The 16686-nt window shown below is 46.5% G+C and overlaps 1 protein-coding gene across 3 annotated transcripts; it reads right to left on the bottom strand.

Annotated features, from left to right (window-relative positions):
• Positions 1-210: 210 nt before the first annotated feature.
• On the bottom strand, positions 211-16368 carry LOC131926650 (glutathione S-transferase theta-1). 3 transcript variants are annotated; one of them, XM_059282198.1, is made up of 5 exons: positions 16223-16368; positions 14901-14988; positions 11439-11589; positions 3174-3350; positions 211-592 (listed from the first exon to the last, which is right to left on the bottom strand). In XM_059282198.1, the coding sequence occupies exons 1-5, from the start codon at positions 16332-16334 to the stop codon at positions 398-400; spliced, it is 723 nt and encodes a 240-aa protein (XP_059138181.1). In that variant the 5' UTR covers positions 16335-16368; the 3' UTR covers positions 211-397. The 3 variants fall into 3 exon arrangements, with proteins under 3 accessions (XP_059138181.1, XP_059138183.1, XP_059138182.1); XM_059282200.1 differs by lacking the exon at positions 16223-16368 and adding an exon at positions 15810-15902; XM_059282199.1 differs by lacking the exon at positions 16223-16368 and adding an exon at positions 15491-15720.
• Between the last annotated feature and the right edge of the window lie 318 nt (positions 16369-16686).

The following is a 16686-nucleotide window of genomic DNA, read 5'->3' as shown; positions in this document are numbered from 1 at the left end:
AGCCCAGACTGGCCTTGAACTCTCGGTGATCCTCGTGCCTCATCCTTCTGAGGGCTGGATTACAGGCATGAGTTACCATGCCCATCTGTGATTTCATTCTTGGCAACCATGACGGGGGAAATGACTCTCAAAGCCTGGGAAATGGAGTTGTCTTTTGGAAAGATAACTGGGCCAGAATAGAGGAGGAGCAAATAAACAACACAGAGAAGCTAAGGCTCAGGTCGAGCCTGGGTTTATTATCCAATTATAGTTATGGTCATGTGTGGCTATCGTGGAAAAAGCGTGAAGATGGAGCCTGGCCTAAAAACCATTATGCTGTGAGGCTAGGATGCATCACTAGAGCAATAAAACCGCTTAGTGAACTGCTAGAGTCGGTGCAGGGATGAGGCTTCTGGACTCATTGGATCATGGCCAGCACTCCAGGCATCATCTTCTGCTTTATGATGGGGTTGGCAGGTGGAGAGTCCTTAACCTTCAGGATGACCTCATGGGCCTCATGGAAGAGCTCCTTTCCCACCGCTGCCTCCACTCGATGGTACCACGCAGCCAGCTTGGGGTGCCCTTCAAAGACTGGACAGCCACCACCTACAGGCTATATCAAGAAAGGAACAGAATGTGAGTGGGTGAGTTCGTGGCTAATTGTGGTTGATAACTTGACATACGTGGAAAAGAGAGAACTCAACTAAGGAGTTGTCTCCATCAGATTGGCTTGTAGGAATGTCTGCATGGTGTTTTCTTGATTGTTGACTGATGTGAGAGGACCTAGTCCACTGTGGATGATGTCACCCCTGGGAAGGTGGGCTTGGGTTATATAAGATAGCCGAATGCGAGCCTGGGGAGCAAGCCAGGGTGGCTTCTGTGGTCTCTTTGTTTCTGTTCCTGCCTTCAAATTCCTTCCTTGAGCTCCCTCCCCTGGTTTCCCTTGATGATGGACTGTAACCGATAAACTGAAATAAATTCTTTCTCCTCCAAGTAGTTTTCATTCTTTGTCATGATATTTATCACAGCAACAGAAAAGCAGACCAGAATAAAAATTGGTGCCAGAAGTGGAGTGTTTCTGTAATGGACCTGACCATGTTGGTTTTGGGGCGGAGGATTATGGAAGCATTTGGAACTATGGGCCCAAAAAATCATTGAGTAGTTAGAGATGAATGAGCTGTGCTATGGTAGTTTGAAAGAAACAAATGTTGAAAGAAATACAGATGATGGAGACCTGGTTTGTAAGGTTTCAAATGGAAGTTTAGAGTCTCTCAAAGACTCTATCAGGGTCACTGGTATGATATATTGGCAAATTCTAATTGGTCTTAATAATAAAAACCCAGAGCCAGATATTGGGGTAAATGCTGAAAGATCAGAGAGGTAAAGGAGCAGCCAAAGTCACCTCTTACCTCCATGACTCCTCAGACCAAAAAGGGCAGAGCTCCTGTCTCTGCCAGCCTTATATTCCTCTCTCTGCCCAGCCATATCACTTCCTGTCTCCTGTCTATACAGACCTCCAGACCTCTATGGTTAACTAATGGCTAGCTCCACACTCTGATCTTCAGGCAAACTTTTTGTTACAGCACAAACAAAATATACTGTATATACCACAATATACTAATAGTCTGTGGAAGTAAAGCATTGGGACAATGGATGCTGGTTAGCTAGGGCTGAAAACTCAGGTGTCATTAATAAGACCAGCAACACTGAGGTAACATCTGGGAAGTATTTTCCTCAGGGTCAGTACACTGAAGTTTTGGTCCAATAGTGGGGTAGGCCAAGGATGCATATCAAACTGGCAGCAGGGTTTGGCAGACGATGTGTAAGAGTCTCCCACATGGTACTGGATTTGAAGGCATGAAGGAGTCATGGAGAGCAACTAAGGTTTGGCACTGTATGAAGCCAGGAGAGGCCATTGGTAACGTTGCAGACTCAGTTTTAGTGGAAACTCCAGAAGGCTGGATATGCCAGGACTATGAGGTGACCACCGAGGACAGTGGCAGGTGTGACATGAGTCCAGCCTGAGCCAACAAGACAACCTGTGTGTTACAGATGGCGAAGCAGGAGAACTACAACTGCCCAAGCCCTTTGGAGCCCAGTAGATCATGGATGAGTCACAGATGTCAGACACTGAACTGTTCATGCTATAGGACTTTAGTTTTGCATTGGTCTGATTGTAACTCTGCCCTTGTTCTTCCCTTGTGAAACAAGTTCCCTCGGTGAACAAGGAATTATGTAACTTTTTTTTGGATTTTACAGATTCCCACAGTTAAGAGACTTTGGGTTTTTTTGTTGTTGTTGTTGTTGTTGTCTGTTTTGTTTTGTTTTGTTTTTTGTTTGTTTTGAGACAGTTTCTCTGTCTAGCCTTGGCTGTCCTGGAACTTGCTCTGTAGACCAGGCTGGCCTTGAATTCACAGAGATCCTCCTGCCTCTGCCTCCTGATTGCTGGGACTAAAGGCATGTGCCACCACCACCTGGTGGCAAGACTTTGGATTTTTAAAGAGAACTTGTGCTTTTTAAACCATTGGGCTTTTAAAAAGACTATGAGATATTTAAAATTGTATTGTGCTCTGTGATACTAACATGAAATCTTGTGGACAAAGAAATGAAAGATGATGTCTAGCAGTGATGTGTTTGTGTGTCAGGCAGACAAGGAGTACATTGCGCTGGCTAGTTTTTTCCCACTTGACACAAACCTAGCTATACCTAGGAAGAAAGAATTTCCACTGAGGAATTGTCTCCATCAGATTGGCCTGTGGGGATGTCTGTGGGGGTGTTTTCTTGATTGCTAATTGATGTAGAAGGGCTCAATAAACAGTGCATGGTGCCATCCCTGGGTGATGGGCCTGAGCTGTGTAAGAAAGGTAGCTGAGCAAGCCACGGGGTACAAGCCAGTAAGCAGTATTCCTCCATGAGTACTGCTTCTGCCTTGAGTATCTGCCTTGGTTTCCCTCCATGATGCAATATAACCTGTAAGTCAAATGAACCCTTTCCTCCCCAAGTTGTTTTGGGGTTAGTGTTTTACTCAGCCCCAGAGAAGCTAACTAGAATGGCCAAGGACAAACATTATAAATCTGGAAGGAGCGTCTGCACATAGGAACAGATCAACTTAGTGAGGGTTAACAAAACTGGGACTTCTGTAACTAGCCAGTACTCCCTGTGTCTTATGGGCCCACTCCTTTTAGAGCACTCACGTGCATCAGCTCTGTGACAGCGACCAAGTCAGCCAGGGAGATGTGAGACCCAACAAGGAAGGCCTTGTCCTGGAGGAACTTGTCCTCGAGTACCCGTAGGTTCACATCCAATTCTGCCAATGTGGCTGCCAGTGTCTCAGAAGGTACTTGCTCACCCAGGAAAACAGGGAACATCACCTGGTGGGTAGGTAGACAAAATAAGGAATTGGAGCCAGCTGAGCTTTGGGGGGTAGGAAGTCATGTCTCCGAACTTTGGAGCTGCCTTTTAGTTCTATGCTTCTTCCTTTATGGCCTGCCCAGACCTGCACAGAAATGTCACCCAAGTGACATTTTTGTTTACAAATAAATAGTCCTGCTTCCACTATCTCTGGTTGGCTGAAAAAAAAAAAAAAAGAAAAAGAAATAGAACTAATATTTTTGAGGAAAGAAGCAGGTTAGGAACCACGGTCATGTGTCACTCATGGTCGAGAATAAAGTGGTTAAAAAATATCGCATACTTTCACAACATGAATAATGTAGATCAGTCACTCAGACAGCCTCTTCATACAACCAAGGGACAAGGTAAACGGAAGTCCATATGGAAGCACAGAAGACCTTAACTACAGCAATTCTAAGCAGAAGAGCAATACGGAAGGTATCGCAGTACCTGTTCTCAAACTAACCTACAGAGCTACAGTAACAAAAACAGCATGGCACTGGTACAAAAGCAGTCATATATGCCAGTGTAATAAAAGAGAGAACCCAGAAACAAACCTACACAGCCACAGCCTCCTGATCCTTCATGGGAGGGTTAAAAACATAGATAGGAGAAAAAGGCACCCCCACAAACAGTGGTGAGGAAAGCAGATACCCGTTTGTAAAAAGGCGAAACTGGATCCATATCTTTTACCCTGTACAAAAGTAAATTCCAGCATGGCTCGAAGACATTGATATAAAGACCTCAGATATTGAAACTGGCAGAGGAAAAGAAAAAAAAAATCATGAGTAAAACACTTCAAGATCTGGGCACAGACACAGACTTTCCGAGGGCTCCAGTAGCCTAAGAATAATCCTAAAACTTGACAAATGGGGTGACGAGAAAGTATAAGTTTCTATGAAGCAAGGAAAACCATCACTAGAGTAGACAGACAGTCCACAGAACGGAAGAAAATCTTTGTCAGCTACACACCAGACAGAGGAGTAACGTCTAGAGTCTAAAATAATACAACACCCAACCAATCAGTGGGCCAGGGAACTGAATACACAGTCCTCCACAGAAGAACCACAAATGGCCAGTTCCCACTTGGAAAGTGAAGCCAGTAGATGGTAGGATATCCATGCACACACAGGCAGCATTAAATGGACTCAGTGGGCTTAACAAAAACAAACAAACAAACAAACAAAAAGCACATGAATTTGGGAGGGAAAAGTGTTGGGGGGTGAACGGGAAGAATTGGAAAGGAGGAAATGGGGATGGATTTGATCAAAACACATTGTATGCATTATAAAATTCTCAATAAAAAAAACAGGAAAAACAAACAGCTTGACAGCCTTAACAATCAGGGAAATATAAAGATGCTTTGAGATTCCATCTCAACCCCAGTCAGAACGGCTATCATCCAAAAAAAAAAAAAAAAAAAAAAGACAGGGTCAGGAGAAACTGCTCAGTTGGTAAAGTGACTTCAGATCCTCAGCACCCACATAAAAAAGATGGTGAGCTCCAGGTTCAGTGAGAGACCCTGTCTCAGAAAGTAGGTAGAATCTCTAGTGGAAGACACCCAATGCTCACCTCTTTTTCTATACACATGAACCCACAAATGTAATATACACACACAAATGCATTGAATAAATTAAAAAAAAGCAGAAACCAAATGGCCATAAATGCTGCTAAGGATGTAGAGAAAGATATACACATGTAAATGCATTAAATAAATGAAGACAAATGAAATCCAAACAGCCATAAATGCTACTGAGGATGTAGGGAAAGATATGCACACACAAATGCATTAAATAAATTAAAACAAACAGAAGGCAAATGGCCATAAATGCTGCTGAGGATGTAGGGAAAGACTTCTCATATGCTGCTAGTGGGAATGTAGCCTCCTACAGCCATTACGGAAGTCAGTGTGGAGGTACCTTAGAAAATTGAAAATAGAGTTATCGCAGGACCCAGCTACAGCACTCCTGCAGGACCCAGCTACAGCACTCCTGGGGATTTTATCAGCTATAAGGAAGAACAAAGTCATAACATTAGTTAGAAAATGGATGTAACTGAAAGACATTATTTTAAGCAAAATAAACCAAACTCAGAAACACAAATATTGTGTGTGTGTGTGTGTGTGTGTGTGTGTGTGTATGCATGCATGCCCATTCATGTTGTTCATAAAATTTAGAAAGAGGGCCATGATAGGAGAAGAAATCTTAAAGAAATCGGAGTAAGGAAAAACAAGAGTAATGAGATGTACATGATAAGAAAGAAAACAAACAAACAAACCAAAAACCAAAAACCAAACCAAAACAAAACAAAACAAAAAAAAAAAAACAGGGTGTGGGGGGGGGGAACTAAGGGGTGGTGCAATGGCTTGGTAGGTAAAGGCACTTGCTGCCAAGATTGATGGCCTGAGTTTGGCCCCTAAGACCTACATAGTAGGAAAAATCCAACTCCCCAAAGCCCTCCTCTGACCCCCACACATGCACCATGGCACACACCACCCTCCCACGTGCATGTGCATGTACACACACCAGCAAGAGTAGAGAAAGAAGATAAGAGGAGAAGGGGAGGAGGGGGTAAGTAAAAACAAGTGGGTATGAAAAGCCAAAATGAAATCCATTACTTTGTGTATAAGTTAAAAAAAAAAATGGCCAGTTTGGTCACACAAGCTCAAGGACTGAACTTTGAACAGATGGAACCAGCTAGATAAGAAATTTTAGTAGCCTCATTGATATTGCCCCACTAGTATTATTCCATAAAATTCATTTTTTCCCCTCATAGCTTAATGGATCAAATCATACACAATAACTAACAGCTGGAATTTCATGGGGTCTGGTGGGACATATTTTATTTGACCCAAGCCAGAGGTTTGGCTTTTGTTTTTATTTTGAGACAGAGCCTTGTGTAGCCCAGGCTATGTGTATAGCTGAGCCTGGTCCTTGAACTTCAGAACCTTCTGTGTTTGCCTCTGCCTCTATCTCCCAAGAGTTTCGTGAGGTGTGGGGCTCCAAAGCAAAGTCCTTTCTTACCATGACAAAATAACTTATCTTCAGCTTCTGATGCCCAATTTTGTGCATCTTTAGTAACTGTCCTAAGATTTCCCTCCCCTGCATCTCCATTTAAGATAGGGTCTTACTATGTAGCCCAGGCTATCCACAATCTTCCTACCTCCACCTCTCAAGTGCTGGGATTGCAGGCATCACTGAACTCAGCTAAAATCATCTTTGGAATGTATCTCCAACTGGGTCATGACAAAGTCTTGATCATTGGGTCTGAAAGGACACTACACTCAGCAGTTATTACTGGCAAACTGGTTTTCTCTAGCCTCCATGGGTCTGATTTCAAACAGTCCAAAATCTCAATTGTTGAGAGCTGGACCAACTGATCCAAGCCTTTCTCAGAGGCCCCGATGAAAGGACAAAAGGAACCTACTTTTGTGTCTTGCCCAGGAGCAGACTTGGCCAGTTTGGGGCTGGGGATAAGACCTCGAAGGAGTTAAGGTTTCAGTTCCTGGGAAACTTGGCTTTTTCCCATGAAAAGACTCGAGTTATCGGTCCCAAGGCCGCTATGGGCTCCGTCTGCAATGCTCTTGCAATATCCTGTATTTCCTTTGTGCAACATTGCTTGACTTTGTCCCATTGTATGACAGTTTCTGCTTGACTCTGTTCCGTTTCGCCCCTGGAAACAGCTGTACTCCTTAAGAAGCTTGCTTGACATAAGATGTAGCTTGTGCAAGACCTCGTGACCCCAGCTTTCCTCTCTATCTTCTTTACTTTCTCATCTCCTGGCTGAAAGGGAAAAATCAGGAACCATCTTGAGGGACGCTTCCCCCTCCCCTCCTCCAAAGGTATTTGCTGACCAGAAGTTTTAGAAGGGACCAAAAATTGAACTTATAAGGCTGGGATAATAAATCTATGTATCCTGGACTTGGCAAAACAAGATATGGGGAGTAATGGACTTAACTGACCAGAAGTTGACCTTAGAGGAGAGTAGGACTGGAACAATAAATATGAACATATATATCCTGGGTTCAACAAAAGCAGGACATAGGGAGTAAAACATTTATGTCTCTGAAGATACCCTGAATCCTATTAGCCATCAGTAACCTCATGCTTATAGTTCAGCCAGTAACTTCAAAGAATTGCCTCACCCCTAACCCCCTTGTCCAATCCCAAGCTGCATGTAAACCTTTCCTTAAACCTTAAAGTGAGTGCTCGGGGCCGTTCTCCTCCACCCACTGTGTTGGATGTTGGACTGAGAACCAAGCTTGCTTGTTCTGTTATTAAAAACCTCTGTGTACTTGCATCGGATATTGGCTCGGTGGTGGTCTTGCTCAGGGTTCTTGCGACGTGGGCACAACACTGGCCACCTCCCACTTCCAACCCTGCCGCTGGTCCAGGTCACTCAACAGACAAAGTCACAGGCAGCTAAATGGCATCTGTCTGATTTTTCCCTGGTGCTGTGATAGAACACGCTCACAAAAGGAACTTAAGGGAGCCAGGCTCACAGTTCTGGGATACGGCTGTCATGATTCAGAAGTCGTGGGACCAGGAACTCAAGGGAGCTCATTGCATCCACACAGAGAGTGATGATTGTGCAATACAGAGGGTACAAGAGGAAGTCGGTCAAATCCTCCGAACTGCAACAGCCACCTGGGTGCTGGAAACCCAACTGGAAGAGCAGCTCGTGCTCTTAACCACTGAGCTATCCCTTAGAGCTTCATTTTTCTCTTTTTTAATACAACTCCAGCCCAGGAAACAGTGCTGCCCACAGTGGGGAGTCTTCTCTCCTCAATTAACCTAGTCAAGATAATCCCCCTTCAGATGTTAACAGATGTTCCTCTCTCAAATGATTCTAGATTCTATCAAGTTGACCGTAGTGGGTAGCTGTTCCAGCTTTGACCTGGAAGTACTACCCCCACTGAGGCTTCTCGTAACTGTCATGCCTATGAGGCGGGGCCGAGAGAGGCACCCTTAAAACCTGAGATCTGGATGTGCCGGCTCTCTTGGTTCCCGGATCCTGGACGCTGGAGGTAGACTGAGCAGAGTTCTCCAGAGAACATCACTGGACTGCACTTCACCTCTCCTGGACCCTGTAACCTATCCCTTCACTTGTAAGTCACTCCACAAAATAAACCTCCCTTGTAACTACGTGGAGCTGCCTTAAGACTTCCACCAATAGCTGACAACTAAGATTAACCACCGTAAAACCTGTTACAGGAGGGCCATTCAGTTTTTTTGTTTGTTTTGGTTTCGTTTTTTGTTTCCACTGAAGTGAGGAAACCACTTTTTCTGTAGTATCCTCAAATCACAAACAACTCCAAATGTGTATTTACTTCCTATGTAGAGGCTAGAAAGCTTTCCTTTAGCTTGTCAGGCTGAGGGGGAGATGGCACTGTCTCTCAGGCTTGGACCACTAAAGCTAAGAGGTTGCTTTGCAGCCTGGAAACGCTTGGGCTACCCTGTAACTGGCACAAGACTGATCAATACAGGTTCCCTGTCAGTCCCGCAGGGAATCAAAAGTGACATGTTAAAGCCGTAACATTTGGCATCTTATCTCCTGTAAGGGGAGAGGAAAGAGGGCGGCAGGATTAAGGCCGTTACAGGAGAGGATGATGTGGGCACCAGGCAGGGTTGAGATGCGGTCCCAGCACCTGGGAAGCAAGAACTCTTGCTTTTCCGCCATCAATTATGGGTCACATTTTCCTGGGTAGCCTGGGCGACATAGAGTTCATAATAAAAAGCTGTCTCCAAAAGCTAAGCACTGAGGATAAATAGCTCAGTGTGAGCACATGGCTAAGGAAAAAGAGATAAGGGAAGGGAGGAAGGGGAGGAGAGGGAGAGGGAAGAGGATAAGATGGAGATGATGACGATGATGATGACGATGATGATGATGATGACGATGATAAAAAATTATCTGGGGCACAGGCTGACCTCAAGCTTACGTCTGTTCTCCTGCCTCAGTCCCGAACACTGGGATTACAGGCTTCTGCCACTCTACCCAGCTCATGAAGGCTCCTTTTTTCACAGCCTCTGCCAACTTCAGTTTGTTTGACTTTGAGAGCAGCCGCTCCACAGTTCACAGGATGTATTTCAAAGCACACAGTTCAGTGTGCAACACTAAGTGTGCTCACAGTGCTGTGTAACCATCACTACTGTCCATCTCCATCCTGTACCCGTTAAACACTTTCCTCCCCTGGCTCCCTTTAGCACTCCCACAAGGATACCTGTTGAGGACGCCCTCTGAAAGATTTTGTGGTTAAATACATGGAATTTCTAAAAATGAAAAAAAAAAACATATCTTAAAAAAAATCATTAAATGAGTAACAATAACAATAACCTAGACACATCAAAGAATTAGTGAAGCCAAAGGTAAGACCGTGGAAAACACCAGAACTGAAAAGAAGAACTTGATGTCGTCTGAGCCCTTTGGGGTGATTGATGTCCTTACCCTTCTTCTCATCCCCTGCATCACCAGCCTGCTTTTTTTTTAAAATGTGCATTGGTGTTTTGTCTGTGTATCTGTCTGTGTGAGCATGTTGGATCCCCTGGAACTAGAGTTACAGACAGTTGTGAGTTGCCATGTGGGTGCTGGAAATTGAACCCAGGTCCCCTGGAAGAGCAGCCAGTGCTCTTAGCCACTGAGCCATCTCTCCGGCCCCAGTCTACTTTCTTTTATTATTTATTTATTTATTTATTTATTTATTTATTTATTTATTTATTATGTATACAATATTCTGTCTGCACGTATCCCTGCAGGCCAGAAGAGGGCACCAGATCTCATTATAGATGGTTGTCAGCCACCATGTGGTTGCTGGGAATTGAACTCAGGACCTTTGGAAGAGCAAGCAGTGCTCTTAACCTCTGAGCCATCTCTCCAGCCCCCCAGTCTACTTTCTATGCTTAGATTCCAAAGGCCTGCTGGAGAGAGTCAGTGACCCAATCCTACCTTCAAGATATAGGTGCTCTTTGACCTTCTTTAAAAAAAAAAAAAAAAAAAAAAGATTCCTTTGTATTATTTTCAGCTGTGCTAGCATGCAAGCTATGGCATGGCACAGTAACTTCCGAAACATGTGAGGCAGGAGGAAAATGGGACACATAGTCAAGAGCAGAAAAAACAACCAGTAGAAACAGACCCACAGAAGACCTGGGTGTTGAAATAACAAACTAACAAATGACACATACATTCACACACATGCACGCACGCACACTCACACACACCCCACTCACACATACACCAGGTGCACACACACACACACACACACACACACAAGCTCACATATCCCCACACTCACACATACACACACACACACACACACACACACACACACACACACACCCCAGGAGTTGAGATTTGAACCTAAGACACTGTGCTTGTTACACAACTGCTCTACCACTAAGCTACATTACCAGCCAACTGAAGAGGATGTTTAAGTAATTAATGGTAATAGAGTCTGGGAGATGTCCTAGGCAGGCAAGCCTGACAACCCTGACCACCTCAGTTCAATTCTCCAGAACCCACATAAAAATCCAGGTGTGCTGGAACCCCAGCTTCGTACAGTGAGAGGGAAGGCAGAGACAAGGAAAACCGCCTGAGACAGAAGCTCAGAGGTCAGAGGTCAGGTAGTACGGAGTACCCAGCACAGCAGCAGAGACAAAGGACAGTCTGCCTCACCAAGGTGGAAGGTGAGAACTGACTTCCCAAAGCTGCCCTCTGACTTCCATATGCACAAGGTGGCTCCTGGCACACATACACAACAAATAAATTACGAAGCAGTAACAAATCTATTAAAAATTTTCAAATAGAAAGATAACCAAAGTGGGTGAACAGATGGTAAATTTTGGCTGAGAAGTGTAACTCTACGAAAATGACTAAATGGCATTTCTACAAATAAAAAATAGATGTCTCAAATAAAGATGGTATTGAATAACAAACAACCTGGGCACAATAGGATTAGCTAAGCTGAAGGCAAGACATTAGAAAATACCAAACAAAAAATAATTCGCCATGGCAAATCTTCCCTCCTCTCCCTTTGCTCATATTTCCTCTCCTCTCCCCCACATGTCCAGTCTCACCTTATGCCACAGAGCCCGGAGGCAGCTTCTCCGAAGGGCTGTATGCTGCCACGCCAGGTATTCGTCCACACGAGCACGGGCCTGCAGGTCTTGGGGGTACCAGTGGTCAGGGACCTTGAACTTGCGTGTTAAGTAGAGCAGGATGGCCACACTGTGTAAGCAGAGGAGCAAGGCGGCTAGTCAAACACCACAGGGTTGACTCAACGTCCAGAACCTTTTATAACTTTTTCTTTTCCGTTTGTTTTTAAGATTTATTTTTTTATGGATTTTATGTCAGTGAGTACTCTGACTGCATGTACGCCTGCATGCCAGAGAGGGCGTCTGATCTCATTACAGATGGTTGTGAGTAGCCATATGGTTTGCTGGGAATTGAACTCAGGACCCAGTGCTCTTAACTGCTGAGCCATCTCTCTCTAGCCCCTACCTTTTCTGGTCTTTCTGACAATTTGCCAGTCTCAGCCTTTTTTTCAGAACACGGAAAGTAGGCTCCGAATAGGAAAGAGCCTTGTCCCCAGGGGAAGAGAGCTCTTAGTGCCAGAATTGAATCTTGTCTTCCAACACCCAAGACTATTCTACCACCAGGCAGAATCTCACCCCTGAGGGTCCTGCCAAGGGTTCCGTTTCTGAGCATAGGGCCAGAGAGCTTCCTGGAGGAGGGACATCCAAGCAGAGCTTTGAGGAAGCTTTTTTTCAGGCTACATCCACTCTCATCCTTCAGCATTCAGACAGCCTCAGATGGCCTGATGGTTCAAAAAGGCTTTCTCAACTCTCCCTTTGTTCTTTGAGACAGCCTAGGCTAGCCTCAAATCCATAATCCTCTTGCTTCAGCCTCTGGAGTGCTAGGGTGGGGGGCATGAGCCATATACCTGGCCTCTGTTCCTTATGCCACTCCATGTGCTAAGGGTCAGCTTGGTTCTTTAAAATCTTACTCAAACACTCGGGGCACTGTAAGATCCTGGAACCACAGAACAGACAAGGCTCCCTGGAACTCTTTTTCCTGCCTTGGGTTATGCCAACTACTGTAGAGATGGACTCTAAAGGACACTTGAAGATTTCAGTCAGGAAACTCTGGTATTGGGTTATAGTTACTGGGAAGAGTGGGATGTACACACATTGTGTAACAGTTTCCCCCAAGTTCAAGACACTCTGTCCTGTAGGGATGCCCCTTGAAGGAAGTCCCTGAAACTGAGCAGATTCACTAGGCCTTTCTCCCCGAAGTAAACAATAAAGACTACTGAGAGTCTCTGTCAGACAAGCCAAGCAGCAAAGAAGACTCTGAGACCAGCTGCCTAGAAGAAGCAGAAACCAGCTGAGCGGCCTGGAGGAAGTTTAGACCAACTGAGTCACTTAGAAAGGACACTCTCTAACCTGTCAAGCTGCCGGCAGGCTGTGCAGTGTGCTGCAGGTTCCCAGCTATGCTAGGGTGGCCTTAGGTGGTGCAGCTGTCTTTGAGCCATTTCTGCTCCTGTAAGTCACCCCTCACCCTTACTCCTATATGAAACCCCAATACAACTCACGAATTTCCCAAGTCGGACTTTGGTGATGAAGGGACTCTGGCTGGTCTGGACCTCACACAATGGCACTGGCAGGCCTTGCTCTTCCCCCTTCCCCGTCTCCCCTTTCCCCTTCCCTTTCCCTTGTAAACCATAGATTACATCCCTAAACCTAGCCACCAAGGGCTGTTCTCTTATTTGGATACTGTCTTATGCCCAACTCATTCCTGAGGATGAGTACCCAAGTCCAGCAGTCAAAAGCCCCCTTTGATTCACCTAATTAACATGCCCAAAATATCCTGCCACATCCTAGCCCATTCTAACACAGAGCTCCCCGTTTTTTCTTCTCTTAAAAAAATCACATCCGCAAGGTCATTTGCTGTTGTTTTTCTGCCTGAATCAGAAAGCAGACACTTTAACTTTCTTCCCCGTTTAGTAAAGGATCTCTCTGCAAAAACAAGTGTTTGGGTGTGGTTTGTGCCTCATCCAGGGTCTGGGAGGAAACCCCTGCTGTGCGTGCAGAGGGAGGGAGGCGGTGGTTCTCCTTCAGGTGGTATCCATACTTTGTCTGTCATGGGCTCCCTGTCTGGAGTGAATAGATGTGTGTACAGTGTCTCCACAGGAAACGTTACATCACACGACATAAATTCACAGCACACAAGAGGAAGAGGCAGGCAAACAAGTAGGGAGAAGTACAATGTTGAGACCTGACTAAGCTATCTAGTAAGGCCTTGTCTAAGACATAGACCTGTGTCCACAGCCGAGCTTAATGCCTCAGTTTCCCAAGTAGGACAAGCTCGTTGTGCTGTAGCTAAGTGTTCAAATTACCTCTGAGGAGGGCTGCAGGAGGTCACACACCTCCCCAGGGTGACGATGGCATGCAGGGGGACATGCAGAGGTTGCAAACTGCACCTGGTTGGCACCTGATAGGGTGCAATTCTCTGCAAACTAAAGGTCCAGGACAGCAGGAGCAACAGGAAGAGAGAATGGCGGTGTCTTGGTTGGACTACATCGATCACGACAGATCAGAAATGAGCTCAAAGCATACCCTTTAGAGTCCCTCTGCTACGGGGTAGGTGACTTGTGTGACGAAAAAGGGCAGAACTAAGAAAAAGGTTTAGCTTCTCTGAAGAGGGGAGTTTTACCATCTTGGGACCTGCTAGGATATAAAAACATCCTTACTTCATAGGGAAGACTCATGCAAGGGAACCCCAGGGACCCTCGTACTTGAGGCACTGGGAAGCCCAGATGCCACAGGATCCTCTCTACAGCTGCTGGGCTGGTGGGGTAAGCTTCCCACCTTCCCTGCCCCAGGGGTATTTTAATCAACAACCACAGCCTGGTAGAGAAGTCAAGTAGATGCATTATCTTCCCCCAAAATCAGCTCAGTGAACTGGGCAGTGGGTAGGCAGGGTCCCGGGTTCCAGCCCCAACTCTGTAGGATATGGAGCACAGCAGTCCTTTGCCTCTAGGGCAGAGGTTCTCAACATGCAGGTCACAACCCCATTTGGGGTAGAACAACCCTTTCGTAAGGGTTGCCTAAAACCATCAGAAATATCAGATATTTACATTATAATTCATAACAGTAGCTAAATTGCAGTTATGAAGTAGCAATGAAAATAATTTTATGGTTGAGGGTCACCACAGCATGAGGAACAGTATTAAAGGGTCACAGCATTAGGAAGGTTGAGAACCAGTGCTCTAGGGAGTTAAGGTTCCTAGTGTGTGTCTACATGAGTTTACGTGCCCACAAATACTAGAGGGCAATGGATCCCTAGAACTAGAGTTATAAGTGGTTGTGAGCTGCCTCTTGTGAGTGTGGGGGGCAAATCCAGGTTCTCTGCAAGAGCAGTAAATACTCTTAAGCACTGAACCATCCCTCCAGCTCCAGCTTCATAGTTTATAACATGGAGGGTTACAACAGGCTGATCCCAGCAAAGCTTGGCAAAAGCCCCCAGGGCCCCATTACCTCTCGCTCAAGGTGAAGTCATTGTCCTTCATGGCTGGTACCTTCTTCATGGGGTTCACCTGGGCAAACGCATCACTGAGGTGCTCACCTGCAGATAGTCCAGCATGAGGGGGAGGTGAGTAGAAAGCTGGGCCCAGGTCCTAGCATGCCAAACACTAAATTCATGCTTCTTCTTGGAACTAGGCTGCCTACCCTCCATGGGAAGTGCAGGCAGGGCGGGCTGCCATGAGAGGAGAGAAGACTGCCCCTTGACCTTGATAAACAGACTTCACACTCTATTGGCAGGTCCTCTGGGACTTGCCCCACTGGCAGCCCTGAAAAGTGCCCCCAATGTCCCTTGGAACCCTGGTCTCTGCTTGAATTAACCTAGATTGGTTTTCCTCCTGTTGATGCAGCCAGACAAACGTTCCTACCATCGTCTCCTTGCTGCTTTGCCCAACAGATTTCAGCGGTTCCCGCTGCCCTAGATCAGACGGAGGGTTGTCACCTCCCCTTCTTCTCCTGGTGGAAATCTGTCTCCCTCTGCACCCTTAGTTTTGACAGCCAACTCGACCGTCCCTTTGTCGGTCCCCCACCCCACAACACCCTACATCAGACTCTGCGGGAGCAGCGCCTGTGGGGGTTAAGTGCACTGTCCGCAGAGGCGATGGTGAAGAGGCGAAGTTCCAGACGGAGAGACAAGCGGTGGGACAGTACGGAGGTGACCAAAGACGCCTTAAGCAACACCTTCTGCTACAACCCTGTCTTGCCAGGGTGAGGGCCTCCCTCAGCAGCCAGCAGGGACCCTGGAGGCGAGGCTCCTCCCCACACAGCAGCCTCTCCCCCCTGCGCAAGCAAGAGAAGCAGAGAGCGATGGGAGGCAAAAGAAGACAGGAAGAGGAAGGGCAAAAGGGACTCCAGCAGACAGACCAGGGTGGTGGAGAGAGGCTGGTGGAAAGGCAGGTCCCTGCAATAGAGGTTCTTCGTGACACTGCCTAGCTCAGCACTGGAGAAAACGAGAGGGTAACTCTCCAGATCTCCACATTCACTCTCCTAGCCCTCTCTCCAGCCCCGCTCCTCGGGAGGTCCCTGTCGATAGGCCCAAACTACACCCATTTCTATTGGCAGGTGCCTGCCTGCTGTTCGGTTTCAGCAGGTCCTGGCCGTCTATTCCACGGGACAGCAGAGTTTGCGGGAGTCCTGAACCGTGGATCTCCCTGGTGGCTCTTTTCTCGCTTGGTCACTAAACCAGAAAAAAGCCCAGGACAGTACAGAAAGGAATCCCCTAAGCTGGGCTTGCCTCTCCCCATCTCTCAGCTCCCCAAAGCCGAGGCCCTGCCCACCCTTGCGCAGCTCCACCGTATGCATCTGGAACGGGATGCCGTTTTTCTTGGCGAAGATATAAATGGCGCGACAGGGCTGGGACAGCAGGTCCAGGTAAAGCTCCAAGACCATGGCACCGGCGGCAGGAACCAATTCCGTAAGGGGCCAGATTCTGAAAAAAAAACAAAAACAAAAAACTCAGGCTCGACGTCAGAGGTCAGGTCAAGACCTAGTGTTGCCACGCCTCCAATGGGCGGAGCCTGGAGCCTGGCCCTGCGGTCTAAAAGGAGAGCCGACCTGAGCTCGGGTTCCAAGAGACAGGCAGAGTCTAGCACAGGGTGAGACAGAAAGGACTGCTGGCCTCCCCTGAGTGGGCAGTGGGGTGCAAAGGGGCCGGCTCCTAGTCCTTCTGTGACTGGTTTATTTGATGGCAAAATGTCTTCAAAGGCCTCCTCGCCCTGTCTAGTGTGTTCGAATTTCCAAT

The sequence above is a fragment of the Peromyscus eremicus genome, chromosome 16_21 (assembly GCF_949786415.1).
Source record: "Peromyscus eremicus chromosome 16_21, PerEre_H2_v1, whole genome shotgun sequence".
NCBI lineage: Eukaryota > Metazoa > Chordata > Mammalia > Rodentia > Cricetidae > Peromyscus > Peromyscus eremicus.
This window is presented reverse-complemented; position numbering and strand designations above follow the sequence as displayed.

What these genes read in the sequence shown, in the direction of transcription:
- LOC131926650 (XM_059282198.1), bottom strand. Translation starts at nt 16,334, where the DNA reads ATGGTCTTGGAGCTTTACCTGGACCTGCTGTCCCAGCCCTGTCGCGCC. An exon ending in TACGGTGGAGCTGCGCAAGG is followed by an intron (nt 14,989 to 16,222) that starts GTGGGCAGGGCC and finishes GACTATCTGCAG; the next exon opens with GTGAGCACCTCAGTGATGCG. An exon ending in GACTTCACCTTGAGCGAGAG is followed by an intron (nt 11,590 to 14,900) that starts GTAATGGGGCCC and finishes CTGCTTACACAG; the next exon opens with TGTGGCCATCCTGCTCTACT.